A 16,675-nucleotide genomic window follows, 5' to 3' on the forward strand; every position below is an offset into this window, starting at 1 on the left:
CAGCTGTTTATCTTAAACCAGGAAATTAGCTCTCTGCACAATGTGCTATTTAGTCAGGATACATGACAAATCACTGCAGGGTTCACATTGACAACATTTTCCTATGATGCTAAAGGAAAAATACCGGATGTTTTTATCCAAAGTGTAGAATACTGTGTACTAGATTTAAAAGACAGTGATAACGTAAACGTACGCATGCTACATATATATATTAGCTTTAAAGTTTTCAACACCTTTTAAATAATATGATGATCTCAGTAGTTTTTTTTTTAAAACAACTGATCAAAAGAGAGGCATATATAAAAAACTTTTAAGATACTGGGCACACGTATCCAGAACTTTATAAATGCATATTAGTAAAGCTCTTTGATGGGAAATCAAATGAGTATACGTAGTTGTCTTATAATATCAATCCATCTAGTTTAACATCTACTCTGTCCATTAACAAATCTCCAGAATCTCAGGCAGGGAAGGAGTCTTTCTTGATGCCTGTTACAGAGATCCTTTGACAAGCGATGCCAGGGGTGAGACATTCTGCATGCAAAGCATATTTCCTATTCGATGATCCATTGCCACTTCTTCCCACACACACATAAATCAGAGGTATCTCTGTGGATCTTCATGATATTAGCATGGTGTTATGTGGGAGGGAAACTATGTACCAAATTCTGTCAGTATGACAAGGAAGCACAGACTCCATTTGCTGTCCTATGTTTCTCTTTTATTTTAGTTAAAGTGTCCCTCACCATTTTGGGCGGTACTTACTGGGTTGGAAATATCTGGATGAAAGAGGAACACAGTATTTAAAAAAATACAGTGAGTTCTCCAACAGTAGTTGGTCCACAGCCAAGCACTGGCTGAAGCCCAACACAGAACCAGTTGTAGAACATCCCAAACTATATTCTTGTAGTAGTCAATTATACTAGGAAGTTGACAGCAGCTCTAAATACAATTTATAAATGAATGAAGATGTTCTACTCAGCCCTATAAGTTAGAAAATCACGAAAGGATAATAGCATCAGAAACAAAATAATTCATCTTCAGTTGACAGTTCTGTAACTGTGTTAAATTATGCTGGTTCCCAACTATTGTTAATGTGGATTATATTACAGGGGAATTTTAAGATCAATGAATTTAGTTATCCACTGTAACAGCCTTATGTTGTCACATCATAATGGTCTGCATGTTCTTCCCCCCCGTCATAAGAACAAGTAGAGCTTGTTGGATCAGACCAGTGGTCCATCTACTCCAGAATACTATTTGACACAGCTGCCAACCAGTTCCGCCCCCGGGGTGGAACTATGATAAAAAAATGAGAATGCCTGTGTGAACAACATATCACAAGTGATATTATATTGCTTATCAAACCCCATGATTTTACCAGTGCACTGAATATATCCTTCCAACAAGAAATTAGTATATTCCGATACCTACATATATTAAAAAGTACAGTGAGTTTTTTTCAGCATTCTATCAGGATAACAAATTTAATAAGGGTACTTACTTTATCTGAAGGTGGCAAAATTGAGTGACGAGTGTTGGTTGACTGACCAACATCTTCAGGTAGGGTTGGCATGATGGGAGCCGAATGCCACGTTGGGTTGTAATGTGGACTAAAGAGACCATGCACTAATGAGAATATGGGTTTCAAGTTAACCTCTGTAGAGAAAATCTGAAGGGCCTTGTGATCCAAAGTCTATAATAGATGCCAAAAATACAAGTCAAATCCATTTAAAGTCTAAGCTGTTAACCCTGGGATCACTTTATAATAATAAGCAGCAATAAACTTTAAAGGAACAACTTATGTTTCCCGATATGTTTTATTAACTAGGGCTTTTAAGGTTTAATGTAACATAATAAGGACATTTTAAGAGAAGCTTTTTCAACATTCCGTGAATTACTGCAGTGGAGGTTTCATTGGGGATTTGTAAAGTATCCTCTTACAAGTTCAGATACAGCAACACATTCTTTCTTGCAGTTACTCTACGAACACTGAAGAATAAAATTTCTCTATATGTTTGTCTTATATATAAATTTGAGCATACAAAGTTCTTACAGCAGAACTTTAAAGCAGATCACTACTATTCTGAGAAGCTGGGGCCTATATGGAACAAGTTGAAGGATAAACAATCTGGAAATCTCACTCCCCCTCCCCAAATATCCTCCTCCAGGATTCTGGAAGTTCTCAGGGGCTTGAGTAGCCCAGAATTCTTTTCAACAGAGTATCAGTTTTCAATGCGCCTGGAATGCACTTGTTCCTTATCAAGTAGGGGTTTTCAATTTGTTTGCTCATGGCTAATTTACAATTTCACATTTACCTGCTTACCTGGGGAATCTTTCTGAGTATGCAAAGATACCTTACTTGCCTGTGGGTGGCATGATTTTGTGGCTTTTGTGATTGGCATGGGGGTCAATTTTAGTGAATGAAATCACAGTTTCCTCACACAGTACCAGCAGCACCTTAATTTGGGGGTGAGGAGCTGACAAAGGGCATTAATCAGGGCTATATTTAGGGGCATGAGGAGGCAGGTGCCCCAGGTGGCTGGCAGAGGGGGCGACAGCAGGTGTTGAAGGAGGCCCAATTGCCTGGAAGAGATGACTTGTTCTGCAGCCTGCATGCTTGTTTCCCCAATTTAGCTGCTGCTAGGAGGCGGGAGAGGATCAATTGCACAGAATAGCTGGTTCGTTCTGCAGCCTGCACACAATGTTTCCCCAAGTAGGCTATTGGTAGGAGGTGGGGGAGGCTTGAGTGCCTGGAAAAGTTGTCTCGTTCTGCAGTGCACCTGGCCAGCTCCCTTGATTAGGTGACTGCCAGGAGGCTGAATTGTTCAGCAGGGATGGCTTATTCTGCAGCGCATGTGCCCCATTCTCCCACTTAGGCCACTGCTAAGAGGTGGGAAGAAGGGAGAGGAACACCCTATGCCTCAGAGAGGAATTGCAGCACTTGGTAAAGGAGAAGCTATGGCTGTTAGTTGGGAGAGACTATGGCAAATGAAGAGGAGGGGGAACTAAAGGTTCTTGAGGAGATGTTCAAAGATGTCAAGTTTTATGCAGTAGGAGACATAGACCTCCAGGTAAGCTTCCTCGGCCTTACTAATCTTCCCTTGGCTGAGGCACCCTCCACTCTTTCACCTGCAGAACTTTCTAATTTTTGTTTTACTGCCTTCCCTTTCAAGGATCACATTGAAATTGGCCATGGTGGGTTTGGGGCATGTGAGACTTCTGGTGGGTGTGGTTAGGACACATTCATAGGAGAAGAAGAGTTTTGGGGGCTGGTGATGGTAATTGGTTTAGAATGCCTTGTGATCTGTTGAGGTGCTGCAAGCCTAGGCCGTTTCTGCATGGGCCAAAACCAGTGCCTTAGGGATGGTAAAAACACCGTCCCTAGGGTGCTGTTCGCACAGCTGCAGCAGTGCCGTGCTCACCCCCCCCAAATGGCGGGAAAACACTGCTTTCAAAACTCGCTCAATGAGCGAGTTTTTTGGAAAGCGCCGTTTTCCTGCCGGCGCCCTGTGAAGCCCACCAGCATGAGGGCATTGCTTTTAGGAGTTTCCGGTTTGTTTTGTTTATTTACCTTTGCTCCCTGCAAAACTTTGAAGGGCAGGAGGGACACGTCCACGCTACCCTCCGACCCTCAGGGGTTGGAGGGCAGCGTGGGTATGTCTTTTCCTCCATCCAGAACTTCTCAGGGAGAAAAGGTAGGTAAACAAAACAAATCAGAGGTGGCTCTGTGCAGAGCCACCATTGCGGCCCGCGGCAGCTTCAGGACCGCCCACACAGGACTGTGCAATTTACCAGCATAAAAAATGCCAGTGGCCAGTCGCTTCTGCTGCCATGCAGAAATGGCCCTGGAGCAGCCAGGAGTCCAATGGGGTGGAGGGGAAGAGGATTGGCTCTTTTCTTGCCCCTCCCACAGCTTTAAAACTGGGAACTGTGTTTTGCTTGGCTTTGACAAACGTACCAGTAGACCTGCCTCCTCATCTGATAAGCTTGTCCTTCCCCCAAAAGCCTGATTTTACACCTTGGGACAATCAATAATGAAGGGCCTGTTCATAAATGTTACATGCCATCAAGTTGGTTATGACTTATGAATCAATGATCTCCAGAATGTCCTCTCATTAACAGCCTTGATGAGATCATATAAACTGAGGGCCATGACTTCTGTTATTGATTCAATTCATCTCATGGTGGATCTTTCTCTTTTTCTACTATCTTCTACGTTTCCTAGCATTATTGTCTGTGTATTGTCGAAGGCTTTCACGGTCGGAATCACAGGGGTGCTGTGTGGTTTCCGGGCTGTATGGCCGTGTTCTAGCAGCATTCTCTCCTGACATTTCACCTGCATCTGTGGCTGGCATATTTTTTTAAAAAAATGTTTTAGGAAAGGGTAGGCTGAAAACTTTCTCCTTAGATTATGTGTGCAGTGAGGTTGAGGGAATATTCAAACATTATACATAAATAAAATAATGTAAATATAGTTCATAAAGGTCATCATAATTTATTGTATCATTTAAAAGAGTTGTTGATTATATATGCATATATAAAGGAAAAATATGTATATAATATATGGGGGTATTGTTTTGTAATGTTGCCCTCTTCAAAAAATGTAGATCTGACCTTGCCATTAGCCCATTCTCTTCCCTTCCCAGCATAGTTGAGGTGTCACTGAGGAGGGCATCCAGAGGCCAGACCTATAGTTCAGACAGACAGGCCAATGGGAGGTAAGAGGCATATGGGTTTATACAGTACTCATTCTTTTTGGTGGGTGAATGTTTTCTCAGAGCATGCTATTAGGGGCTCTGGGTCTAACAAAATCTAGACCTTCTCATCCAGGAAACGTACTCAACAGAGTTGGTCTGGCTGAGAAGACTCAGGGGAAGTGCTACCAAGATCAAACAAGGTGGTTGTCTTATGTATTAGACCTGGGCAGGGAACTGACTTCTCAATTTCCCAGCTTCTTAGATCCAATTAGATTTTATATATACTGTGCATGAAGAATTAAATAAGTTAATTTTGTGATTTTAATTTTGATAAAAGTTGTAGCTGACCATTCAGCTATAAGGTTGTCACTTTACCCTTATTTATTTGTGCATGTGCAATTTGCTTTCCTATGGAAGTCAGTGAGTCAGCAGATTTAAAGCTGAAAGTGGTAAGGTATAATGGCTCCAGTTCTTCAGCTGATATGCTGGAAATATATTGGTAAAGAAGGGACACACAGAGAGAGAAAACTTAAAATTTGCCAGCACTACCCACAAATGACAAGTTGTGTTTTTGAGTTTCAGTCTCATGTCATGTTAAAGAGTTCTACAGCTCATGAAGGGAGATTTCAAATGTGCCTTAGCATAAAAAGTACAAACCTTGCAAATGTTTCTGTGGATGCTGCATTAGTCCTGTATTAAAAGATCAGCTTTACTACAGTCTCTGCAAGAAAGGCAGAGTAAAAATGAAATAATTAAGAAAACAATATCAGGGCACCTTCAGATTACCTTTAAAGTTTTTCAAAATTCATTAAAAAATCAGAGGCAATTTCTGAGAATACATGTACAAAATATGATAATGCGCAACTTCCTGATCATGCTATTCCTAAATGAAACAAAAATGCACATCATAAAGTGTATCCGCTGGTTTTCCAGGAAAGGGGATTTAGTCCATTCGGTGATCCTAAGCAGCAGTTCCTGGCACTGGGTTGAAATTGTAAATGAAAGAAGAAAGCATGTGAGATAGCTGGACATAAGACTCCAAGGAATGAAACATTCTCTCTTTAGCAAAATGGATTTAATTGAGAATAATAAAAAACCCTGTATAACATCAGTATGCTTAATTTGAACCAATTTAGAAGAGAAACCTGCCCCTTACTATATTCTGCTATTCTTGTGTCAACCAATACAATATAAATAGAGTTTGTTTAGTTCTTGCATGTTTCATAAACTCCTTGTTTAAAATAAAGCAGCTGAGGATTAATCTTCACCCTAAGGCTCACATCTCATCACTGGAAGCAAGGACCTTTCCTGTGTCACCGAGCAGTTTTTAGAACACAGTCTCCAGGAAGTGATGTTCTAAGAGTTCTATTCCATAAAAGGAAAAAGTATTCAGAAATGCTTGGCTTTCAGAATTGTTCCGTCCTTACAGCTTGTTTGACCTACAGCAAAGAAAGCTGAATACTAAATCCCCCCAACCCCAAAACAAAACCACAAACAAAAACCTACAAACCTTTTTCTAGTAAACTTACTCTCTGAGTTGCAGCTGAATAATTTGGCAAGGGTGCAGAATGAAGGTGATTTACTTCATCCCCAGTTCTAACCTGGTTTATTCAAAACAAGCACAAAGAAAAAAGAAAAGCCACACACACACAATAGCTTATAATTACTTTTCCAAAATATACTGCACACAGCACATACATAGCTAGTTCTAAATCTATGATCCCTCAATGAGGTACAAGTGTCTTAAAATATGGTATTTTCTGACAGTTTGCTGAATTGCCAATGGTTGCAAAGCTTGCCCTGTATATTTAGCCCTCCCTTTTTAACCCCCCTCCCACACACATTGTTAATATAAAGGGAACATCGTTGTCAAGTGCATATGACAGATGAGAAACATCCACAGTTAAAATAAATTATAAAATAATTTATATTGTGGGGGATTTAAAACAGTTTTGCCAAAACAGATTTTAGAATACCTCTGGTAAAAAAGATATAAAAGTAAAATACAGTTAACATTTGTGAAAAAGCAGCTAATCACTGTTAAATACTGCTAAAGCATTTTCAGATACTGCATGTTCTGTGTGAAGCTCTGAGGCAAAATTCAGTCATGGTTACTTTCAACTTTTTTCTTAGGTAGAAATTCTTCTCACCCCACTCATTGCAAATACCTTCCCCTGCCTTCATTGTAAGCTCTGAAATAGGCAGAATGGCTGATCCTAGAGAATATTTCACTGGTTTGGGATACAGAGGTGACAAAATATAAAAATAGCACACAAATATTATCAGGTTACTATTAAGAGGTTCTGATTTCTTTTTCTGTTTTGTTAATTTCTAGCTATAATTTAAAAAAATCATATGTAGAATTTGATTTTGTCTCTTAATCTTTGGAACTAATTTTAACTATGACATTCTGATTGCTTTTTTTGGTTTGTTAATTTCCATTTATAATTTTTAAAGGTTACTATTAAGAAGGAATGTACCCAATATTGCCTTTATAATTAACTGATTTGTTAACACTATAAACTGACGAGAACTTAAAATAGTATTAGTACTCACACACATTTTGAAACCAAATGTATATGAAAAAATAGGACTAATGCAACACTACTATTTTTCTCTATTAGTTTTCCACAGTGCATTCTTCTACTACAAATATTATATTACTGATTTTGGGCCAACAATATAAAAATGAATACTCCCTTACAATTCTTCACTCCTATGTCCCATTCAACCTGTGTTTATGCCATAGCTTGAAAAATTCCAGTGGAAAACAATGAAGACAAAGGGTGGAAGAAGAGAAGGATATAGAGGTAGATTCCACACAGGCTTATGTGGCTTCCCCACTGCTGATACGGCTACCAATTCAGTGCATTGGCAAAGGGGCTTTCATGTGGCAGTTACCCCTGCAGTTTCCCTGTCTCAGGCAACTGTGGCTTTTTAAACTTTTTGATATAGCAATTGAGTATTGGTATACTATGTAACAACATCATATGTAAGAAGTTCTCTGACTTTTCAACTTCCATTTAAAAAAATACATTAATCCAAGCACCTTGAGTTGCAGAAGTATTAACCCAGGGTAGATAGTATGTGTACAAATTGCCATAGTAACAAATAAAAAAAATCCTATGTCCAGTCTCCCTGTCTCTCCTTTTTTGCGGGCGGGGGGTGGGGGGAAGGAATGATTCTTGTTCATCACATGGTTCTGTGTGCCATCTAGCCAGAATCTGCAAGGGCAGCTGCTTTTAAGTAACAATCACAGGCACCTTACTACCATCACTTCCAAATGCATACCTATCCCTAAATCAGAGTAAGCAGATAGTAAGAGCCAGAGTACAGTTAAACCCCAAGGTTTGTGCCTAGAATGAAGAGTTTATAGTTTTGTCACATTTTCTTGGAGTCTGATATATCCTAAGTTATCACCTTCACCAGGTGAGGAATATTATCATGAAAGCAAGCCTGGGAGAGCCACGCTTGTTTCATTAAAACCTGGGTTCTTTTCTCCAATAACTCCAACCAGCTGAGGTCTCAATGATTTTTATTGAAAAACAGAAAACAAAGAAATAAAACTTAGATGCAGTTAAGGGATTGCTTAGCTGGTTACCTCCCTTTTGGTTCTTGGTCCCCATTCCGGGAACCCATGGCCCAGAGATGCTTCTCTGACCAGGTCTCAAGATGGAATTCCAAAACCTTTGTTTTCCCCTTCCCAGGAAAACTCTGTTCAGGCCATGAGGTAACTTAGGCCTTTGAAGTTTCATCCTAGCACCTCTGCATAGTTTCCTGTCCTCCCTCCAGGAGATCAAAAGGCAAAGATGCTTTTCACAGTCATATGTGACTTTGCTAGTTTTACAGTACTATTCCATCACAAATATCATCAAGCCCAAAAATGTTACTGGAATTCAAGAGTGGAAATACTTCAGCTAAACTGGGTCATTACTGCAATCCAAGCCTTGCACTGAACACACATCACACACGCTTAAGCCTCCTCTGTGTTTGAAGCATGTTATTAATACTTCTTTTGGCAACTGCACAATATGTTAAATGGAAATACTGTTTTTTTCTTGTGATTCAATTATACAATGAGTCAATTATACAATCAATCCATAGTATTATACAATAGTATGTGATATACAATTTTTGTCACTCAGTTTTATTAATCTGAGTGAGCCATTTCCGCAATAGATGTACTTAAATAAATGTACTTAAATAAAATTAGAAGTTTCCAAATCAATCTAATAATCTACTAAAAACATTTTAGAGGATTTGTGCAAGTTAGACATCAATTTAAGATACTGATAAGTCATACAATGAGTGATGATTTTACATATATGCCAACTTCATGTCATTTCAAAGATCTCATAAATATCCTTACATAACAGCCCCCCCCCCCCCGCCCAGCAAAGGAAGAATTTCAAAGTATTGTCTCAGCCAACTTCAGGGATTTTATCAGGTGGGAAGAGATAAAGGTCTTTGGAGCAATGCTTCTTTGTCCTTCCGCAATACCCTGCATTCATCACTGGTCTGTTTGGCCTGACCCTTGACACTCTCCAGATATTCTTGCAGCCTTTAGATAAAGGTCTCCAAATACCCAACATAATTGGATGTTGTAATAAAGGGGTAAGAGGAGAACAGGGGGGAAACTGCCCATGAATTCTGCAGTCTTAGCTACTGAGCTATGCCATTGAGCTTTTCCTGAATGTCAAGCCAATTATATACTGCTGCTCTGCCGTGCAGTGAGGGAACATTTTCTTTATGGCAGAGATTTCTGTACAGAGGCACTTACACTTAAGCTGATCCCAGCTGCTGATCCTGGAAGCCCCATGGTTAGCAAGAGCAGGGAAACCCTGATTCTTCTTCTTGTTTCAGGGTCCAAGCCAAGAATGAAGATTGCCATTTTGAGGGTTTTCTTCGCTCTTTAAAAGTAGTACTGATATTCCCTCTATCAATATTGTCCCAGTTGCTACCATTCTTTTAATTTTTTTAGGGAAATGCTGGCCATCCCTGTGAGGAGTGGGGGGGGGGAACTGTCCCCTGCACTCCTCACAGGGATCGCTGACCAGCATTTACCTAAAAAACCCAAAAAGAATGGTAGCCGCCAGCACAATACTGGTATAACAAATATCAATATTACATTTAAAGGGTTACAAAAAACAAAAAAGTAATCTTCATTTCTGACTTGGACAAGGGAGCGATCTGGAAGTGCAGGGCCCGAAAATCATGCAAGCCATGCAGCAGCCAGTACGGCACCTCCTCACTTGTAAACAAGGAATCGCAAGAGGATCCCACAGCAAAGGTTCAATAATCAATCACTTGATTAGCCAAATATATACAGGCAGGCAGCAGCACATGCCTACCTCTATTATCTTTTCCTTATGGCTATGAATTTACTTGCGCTCCTCCACAGTTCTCATTGCAAGTTTCACCTGATGTCCTTATTTGACCAATTAATAATCCACTATTTTAAAATTATACAATTTTCAAATTCCATAAAACTACCACTGATATCCCAATTTTGTAGCAATCCTGTATCATTCTGGAATCATCAGTTTGGCATTATACCCAAAATTTAGTCCTGCCTGTTTTACTTGTAAGGATTCGACTTTAAGGTTGGGTGAGGAGGTAGAGAGGAGCAGAGGATGAGACTGCTTCCAACTGTGGCTGTGGACAGGGGTTTGTAAACTGCCTTGGTCCAATACAGTGAAAAATATAATTTTATTAAAAAGGAAGAGTCACCATAGGGGTGATTCTCCCACTGGTGTTCTAATATTACTCTGAGCAATACCTGCCATAGCTATAATACACAGAAACTCTTAAAGTGGATGTCTCCTCTGCTTCTTCTCTATCTATGACATTTACTACTTGTCTTTCAAAGACTGCATCTGAACTGTTTAATTATTTCTACATTTCTAGGAATGTAGGTTTAGGACCTATGGCAATTAAGTAGATGAACACTTTTATACTTTTGATACTTCCTGCTTACCTAGAGCATTCTTAACCTGTGGTTATTAGTTAGTAATCAAATAGGTTACTTATCAGGTGGCTATGGATAGAACAGCAGCCAAACGCCTGCCCAAAGAGAACTGAAAAATTTTGTTTATGTAATAACTGGACTGGAATGTGCTCCAGTGATAATCTAATTAATTCTTTGGTAAGACATCTTTCATGTAACAGCCTGCATCAAGAGCTGATAACAAGGCATGTGATAGCAAGGCATGCTAAGCTGCAGATTGCAGATGACGGTTAAAAAAACCAACAGTTTTGTGGTTAGACTGGTAGCCCAAACCTACCAGTCAGGACATGAGTTATTCCTCACTACAAAATGTTGCAGAAGGGACTGAAATTCTACCCACAAAAACCATCTGCTAATCTGAACCATCAGTTTAATTCTCATCCACAACTGGAATATTATGGGAGCACTGAAAAGTGGAATAGTTCACTTCATGTGTGTCATAATATGAGAAACAATAACAATGAGTATATACCAACATAAAGAAACCTTGGTGAGGGAACAGCTTAGATGGAACACATTATGGACATGTTTCTTTTCAATGAGAAATGGAAATGGTGCTAGCCCTAAACCTCCCCCCACCACCCCAAAAGGTGCTAATACTTGTAATTTGAAAAAGACCCAGAGTAATTTGGCATAAAAATGCACTGGGAGAAGGGGGGATTGGTAGCAGGGCGGAATTGTCTGTACTTTAAATGAAACAATTGAGAAAGCTATTCAAATGATAACCTGAGTTTTAGTACAATATTGAGGCTCCAAAAGACAGAGAACTCTGTGAGCAGAGATTCCCGTAGGTATTTGTCCTCTAAAAACAGGTGCAGGTCAGGACTGCAGAACAAGTGAAGGGGCCCTCACTTACCCCTATTACTGCCCATCAACATCAGAAAAAAACCCCAATAATGGTCTTTCGTAGTGGCCAGCTACAGTTCTCTGGAAATCCCAAAAGCAGAAATTAAAGGCAACAGCCTCTGTAATCTGATTCAGAGGAACACTGCCTTTTGAACACAGAGGTTCTACCTAATCATCACGGCAGCCATTGATAGTCCTAACCCCCATACATTTCTGTAATATCTTTTTAAAGCTGTTGAAGTTAGTGACCAATAAAGCATTTAATAGCTATGAATTTTCTAAGCTTATTTTGCAGCACATGAAAAGTACTTTCACTGGTTTCTGGAATTTACTGCCCATCCATTTCATGGGGTGACATTGTAGGATAGTGAAGAATAAAAGAGGTCACCATCTTCTCAATGATGGGTCAGTACATGGAAAGGAAATGAGTCTGGCTATTCTTGATATTCTTGCTAGTGTACTCATAGGCTAGGCTGTTTGAAGGCAGGAAACAAGTTTACTTTTCATTCAGTAATCTGGAGAAATGCTGTCTCCATATATCCTTTCATGAGTGTGTATAATGGAATCTCATAGATCTGTCCTGGGTATGGACCTAGGTATGATGTTTCATTTTACTGATTATTGCTGAAATGATTGGATAGTTTTTTGGCTGTGCAGTAAGCATAAAGTTGAGTTGAAAACTCAACTGGTGTCTTTAAACTATGAGTGGGAAGAAGAATGAATAGATTATAAGGCTTCTGGAAAAAACCTGTTTTTTTTTAAAAAAAGAATACTACCTGGATTTCTAGATACTAACCCAGAGAAAATAAAGATAATACAGAGGAAGTAGTAATGACCTTAAATAGATACCTTTTGTGAAGGGGGGCAGGTTGGCATAGGCCAGTCTTTTCTCAGAGTGGCCTTTCTATAACACTAGTTGATAGCCAATGATACAGCAGCTCCTTAAAAACCCAAACACAGACAATTGATAGGAATACATTCTTCCAGTGACAACAGCAAAACATTTTTCAAAGAGTGCTAGACCACTCACAGATCACTCTTAACATTTTAAAAATGGCGGACTAGTTATCTATAATTGTTATCTGGCAGTCAACAACAGAGCACTGCATTGTTAATTATCACAGGAACCTTCTATAGATTGTATTAAATCATTTATGGATTATATTAAATGTTTTTTAACAAAAACATTTATATTTTAGGAGAGGGAACAGGACAACCAGACTGATATCTGATCTTTCCTTTCATTTGCTACACTAGCATTCTGATTCTCTGATTCTCTTTTAAGTGCTACACAATGTTATTTCAGCCTTGTTCCATTAACTGCCCATTTTCTTTTACAATGTTGCCAAACTGGCATTTTAAATAAGTTTTGGAAAGCAATTTAACAATCTAAAAAAAACCTTTTTTAGCTTGGGTTGTGCACAGTTTTAACAAAAGCATCTACTGATAGTGCCTATTGTAAAAGGGCTGCAACTTAACAAGTAATTTTATTCACAATCCTCATACAACAAAAATAGGTTCATGTTACCTTCCCCCCCCCCCCCCCCCGCTCTGTTTGTTAGATGAGCCTTTCCTTGTTTAAGAGACTCTCTCTGGATACTGGTCTGTGGCCCAGGAATAGCAGATTAGGAAATGTCCAACATCTCTCTCGAGTTGAATTATGTTCTAAATTCAGCACTTCTATTATTAAACACACAATATCCGAAGATCAAAAATTTGGAAGTAAAATGATACCTTATGCAACTGTCAAATGCCATTTCTATAAAAATTAAAATTGGACCAGCAACAAAAATATATTACAGATAGTTTAAAGATAGAAAGTAAATTTAATATGATGAAACCTAACATTCTGAGAAAACTGTAGCTTTAAGGCAATTTGGAAACCAGGGAAATTATTTTAAAGGAATAATTCAGAAAAGGAGGAGTGTTTAGAATTAGGCTATAGGATTCGCTTTGATTTGAGTATTTGACAAAATCATGCCAGTCTTTTCCTCTGAAATCAATGCAGGCTACAATGGAAACCAGTTTAAGAAGGCCAGTTTGTAAAATAGCTTTGAACATAACCATATTAATGCCACTTTGAAATTTTATCCCACCTTTCCTACTTGTCACAGTTGTGAAAATCAAACCAAAATCCATGAATCTTTAGTTAAATCTAGTAGAGTCCAAAAAAGTCTACAGAATAGATTTGTGTGTGTGTGTGTGTGTGTGTGTGTGTGTGTGTGTCCTTAACTGATATCAGTGTGCTTAAGAGGACCAACACGATATCTCCCTATGGGGTTGGCAGTCTAGGAATACAAGACAATGTAAAGAAGTGTTATGGGAACTGAAAAGAGCATACTTTCATACACATGCACACAATAGAACAACGGATCTATAAATGCTAACTTCAGCTAGATTCTAACTTATGCTGGTCTAGTAATATCAAGAGAAAAAGGTGATTGTATGGGAGGGAGAATACATACATGTATCCAGGAAGGTTCAATGAAAAAGCACAGAAGAGGTCAGAGGTAGGAGCAGAATGGGAAGTAGCTTCCAATATCCAAGGTACCTGTGCTGGGTCATATGGGAAGTCCTTGATGGAAAAACGATTGCCAAAGCTGTTGGGGTCTCGTTTGTTTTTCCACCCGTATCAGGGGTCCCTAAAGCTATATTTATACCCTAAATCCATGTAGATAACAGGGAAATAAGATGCTCCTCAAATAGTGATTTGATTGGAGCCAAAAGTTTTAAATCTTATAGGTTGGTCAGGCGACTAATGTTCAGGCAGGAAAGTATTGTCCTAAAGAGGAAGACATCTGGGTGATGTCTCTTTGATGGGATTTATAGAAAGAATAACAAACTGAGTTATATTGTAACCATTTGGTGTAATTGAGTTTCAGAGGAAAAACATAGTATGAGGAATAAAAGCATCAACCTGAGAGATGAATGTATTTACATGTCACTGTCAAATATCCGGCAGATCCTGTTGTGTATTTGGACTATGAAGAAGTCAATTAACTGAGACACTGCTATCAGTTTGGGGTGGAGGTGGGGGTAGGAGTTAGGCAGAGATTGTGTTTGTTCCCAGGCAAATTGTCAATTGCTATCCTTCCTCTGTGAAATGGAGGAAATGCCTCAGAATTCTGACAATCCCCTGGCCTCACAAGATTAATTTGCTATGTGTTTTATTGCAAACTTTTGAAGAGACCAAACTGAGAAATAAAAATACAGCTCTTTTCTGGGGGATCTATGGAAGAGGTCTCAGCTGCATTCTGGGGGTTTTGATCTGAAGCCTGGTCTATGGGTTTCAAGAGAGAGAAAAAGTATAGAGGAGGAGATAAGGGGTACTATAGATGTACATAGTTCTATACTAGTTCTCTAATTTACCTAGTTTACTTAATAGTCAGTTCTTTTTCTAAATAAGCATATGTATGCCAAAGTCAAAGGCTTAACATGCCTTCTTGAAGTCAGTGGTATACTTGTTGCCAAGACACAATGATAACAAAAGTCTTAAAGTCCCAATAAAACCCCTTCCTGCTGTAATCAGTATAAGAAAAAAAGATTCCTTATACTGAATGACAGCCTCATCCCAAAGGGAAGAGGCCGAATCTGCCAATGGGAGTGGCACAGGGGCATGCTGGCAGATTTGCCATCCCTGGGGCACCTGCCGTCGTGGAGGGATGAGTTCACTGGAGTGTGGCTGCCGTGGCCTTCCCTGGTGGTGGGATGCAGCACCAGATGCAACACTAGTGTCCCTGTACTCCGACAACCTAACAGGGGCGGGCCAGCAACATGGCCAGGGGAAGCATCCCCTCCTGGACATTGCCCATGTTGAGTTGGCCAAATGGGGGCTTCCCAGTGGCAGGGAGGTTTTTTGCATTTTGCGTTGGATGGGGCTGGCCATTTGAAGCCAAGGATTTTTTTCTCCAAACACAAGCTTTGGACACAGGTCTAATTGTAATTTTCCATGACATTTATGGCAGCATTCATATCAGATTGAAATACTTTTAAAATAGGCATTAATTATCATGTATTTTTATTTCTTCTATTACATGGTATTATCAGCATAGACATTTTAAGTTACTTGCCTAATACTTTATTTCCTTCTCCTGAAGAATTTCAGTGTGAAATACACTGTAGTCCTTAGTGAGAAACAAGCCTACTAAACATCAGTACATGCAAGTACAGGTACATGTATGTTTTCCCAGTGGCACAAACAGTAGCTGCCAGGAGCTATTTCAGGCACTGGGGAAGACTTAAGCCCTCTCTCCCCATCTACTCTAGTCCTGATCTGAATTGATCCCACATGAACTTTGGAATTAGTTTTCAAGCATGGAACTCCAGGACACACCTGATTGACAGGACTCATGGCAGTCACAAAAGGGACACAAGGACTGTAGAACATAAGAAATGGCTCTCAGTGAACCACTGTCCCTCACACACTATTTTTCAATGTGCAGGGAACTTTTTCTTCAAAGGAAGACATTCAAACATCCACCTCCACCCCATGAAGCCTAACTGGAAGTGACTATGGAAAGCTTCACATATGCATAAAATGATATGGCAAATATAGAAATCAATTGCTCCTTCCTGTGAGTGAAGTCTCAAGTATAGAATTGTTACAGTCCAAGTAGTGTATAGCACTGGAAGTCAAGGTGGAAAAATAAACTGGCAACACAGGTGTGAATTCACAAATCCTGCTTTTAAAAAAATGGATAGTCCAGTTAAGACTGAAACTTTTACCTATCAACTTGTATGAACCAGATCATTAAGACAAGCTCTATGTGTTTCCCTTCATACTCTCAGCTTAGTAGAAATCATTCTCATTTTATAGGCCTAGGGAGGATTTGGCAAGGCAGCCTAAGAAAGTAAGCAGTGTGGCATAGCAAGCACAAATATGTAATTGAAATCTCACTGGCAGTATCTAGGCATATAATACTGGCAAAGTTTGATGCATAGGTGTAGCTATAACGGGGAGGGGTAGGGACAAATGCCCCAGAGGCACTGTTGGGTCACATGGGGGTGGAAAATCAACCACACCCCTCCTTCCCCCCTCAGCCAGCCCCACCCCACCTGCCATACTGTTCCTGAAGGAGCAGCCTGGCAGTGCCACGGTCTGGCGATCCTTGGCCCCACCAGA

General features: G+C 39.7%; 1 protein-coding gene across 3 annotated transcripts in view; it reads right to left on the minus strand.

The window, feature by feature from the left end:
- The window catches only part of IRAG1 (inositol 1,4,5-triphosphate receptor associated 1), an 84,395-nt gene that overhangs the window by 50,552 nt on the left and 17,168 nt on the right, over positions 1 to 16,675 (minus strand). For all 3 annotated transcript variants that reach the window (XM_048483313.1, XM_048483314.1, XM_048483315.1), the window contains exons 2-3: positions 5,358 to 5,421; positions 1,505 to 1,696 (exon numbers count right to left, since the gene is read on the minus strand). In XM_048483313.1, coding sequence (XP_048339270.1) covers positions 1,505 to 1,576 — 72 coding nt within the window. In that variant the 5' untranslated portion in view covers positions 1,577 to 1,696; positions 5,358 to 5,421. The remainder of the gene's footprint in view (positions 1 to 1,504; positions 1,697 to 5,357; positions 5,422 to 16,675) is intronic.

This window comes from Sphaerodactylus townsendi, linkage group LG02, assembly GCF_021028975.2.
Source record: "Sphaerodactylus townsendi isolate TG3544 linkage group LG02, MPM_Stown_v2.3, whole genome shotgun sequence".
Taxonomy (NCBI): Eukaryota; Metazoa; Chordata; class Lepidosauria; order Squamata; family Sphaerodactylidae; genus Sphaerodactylus; species Sphaerodactylus townsendi.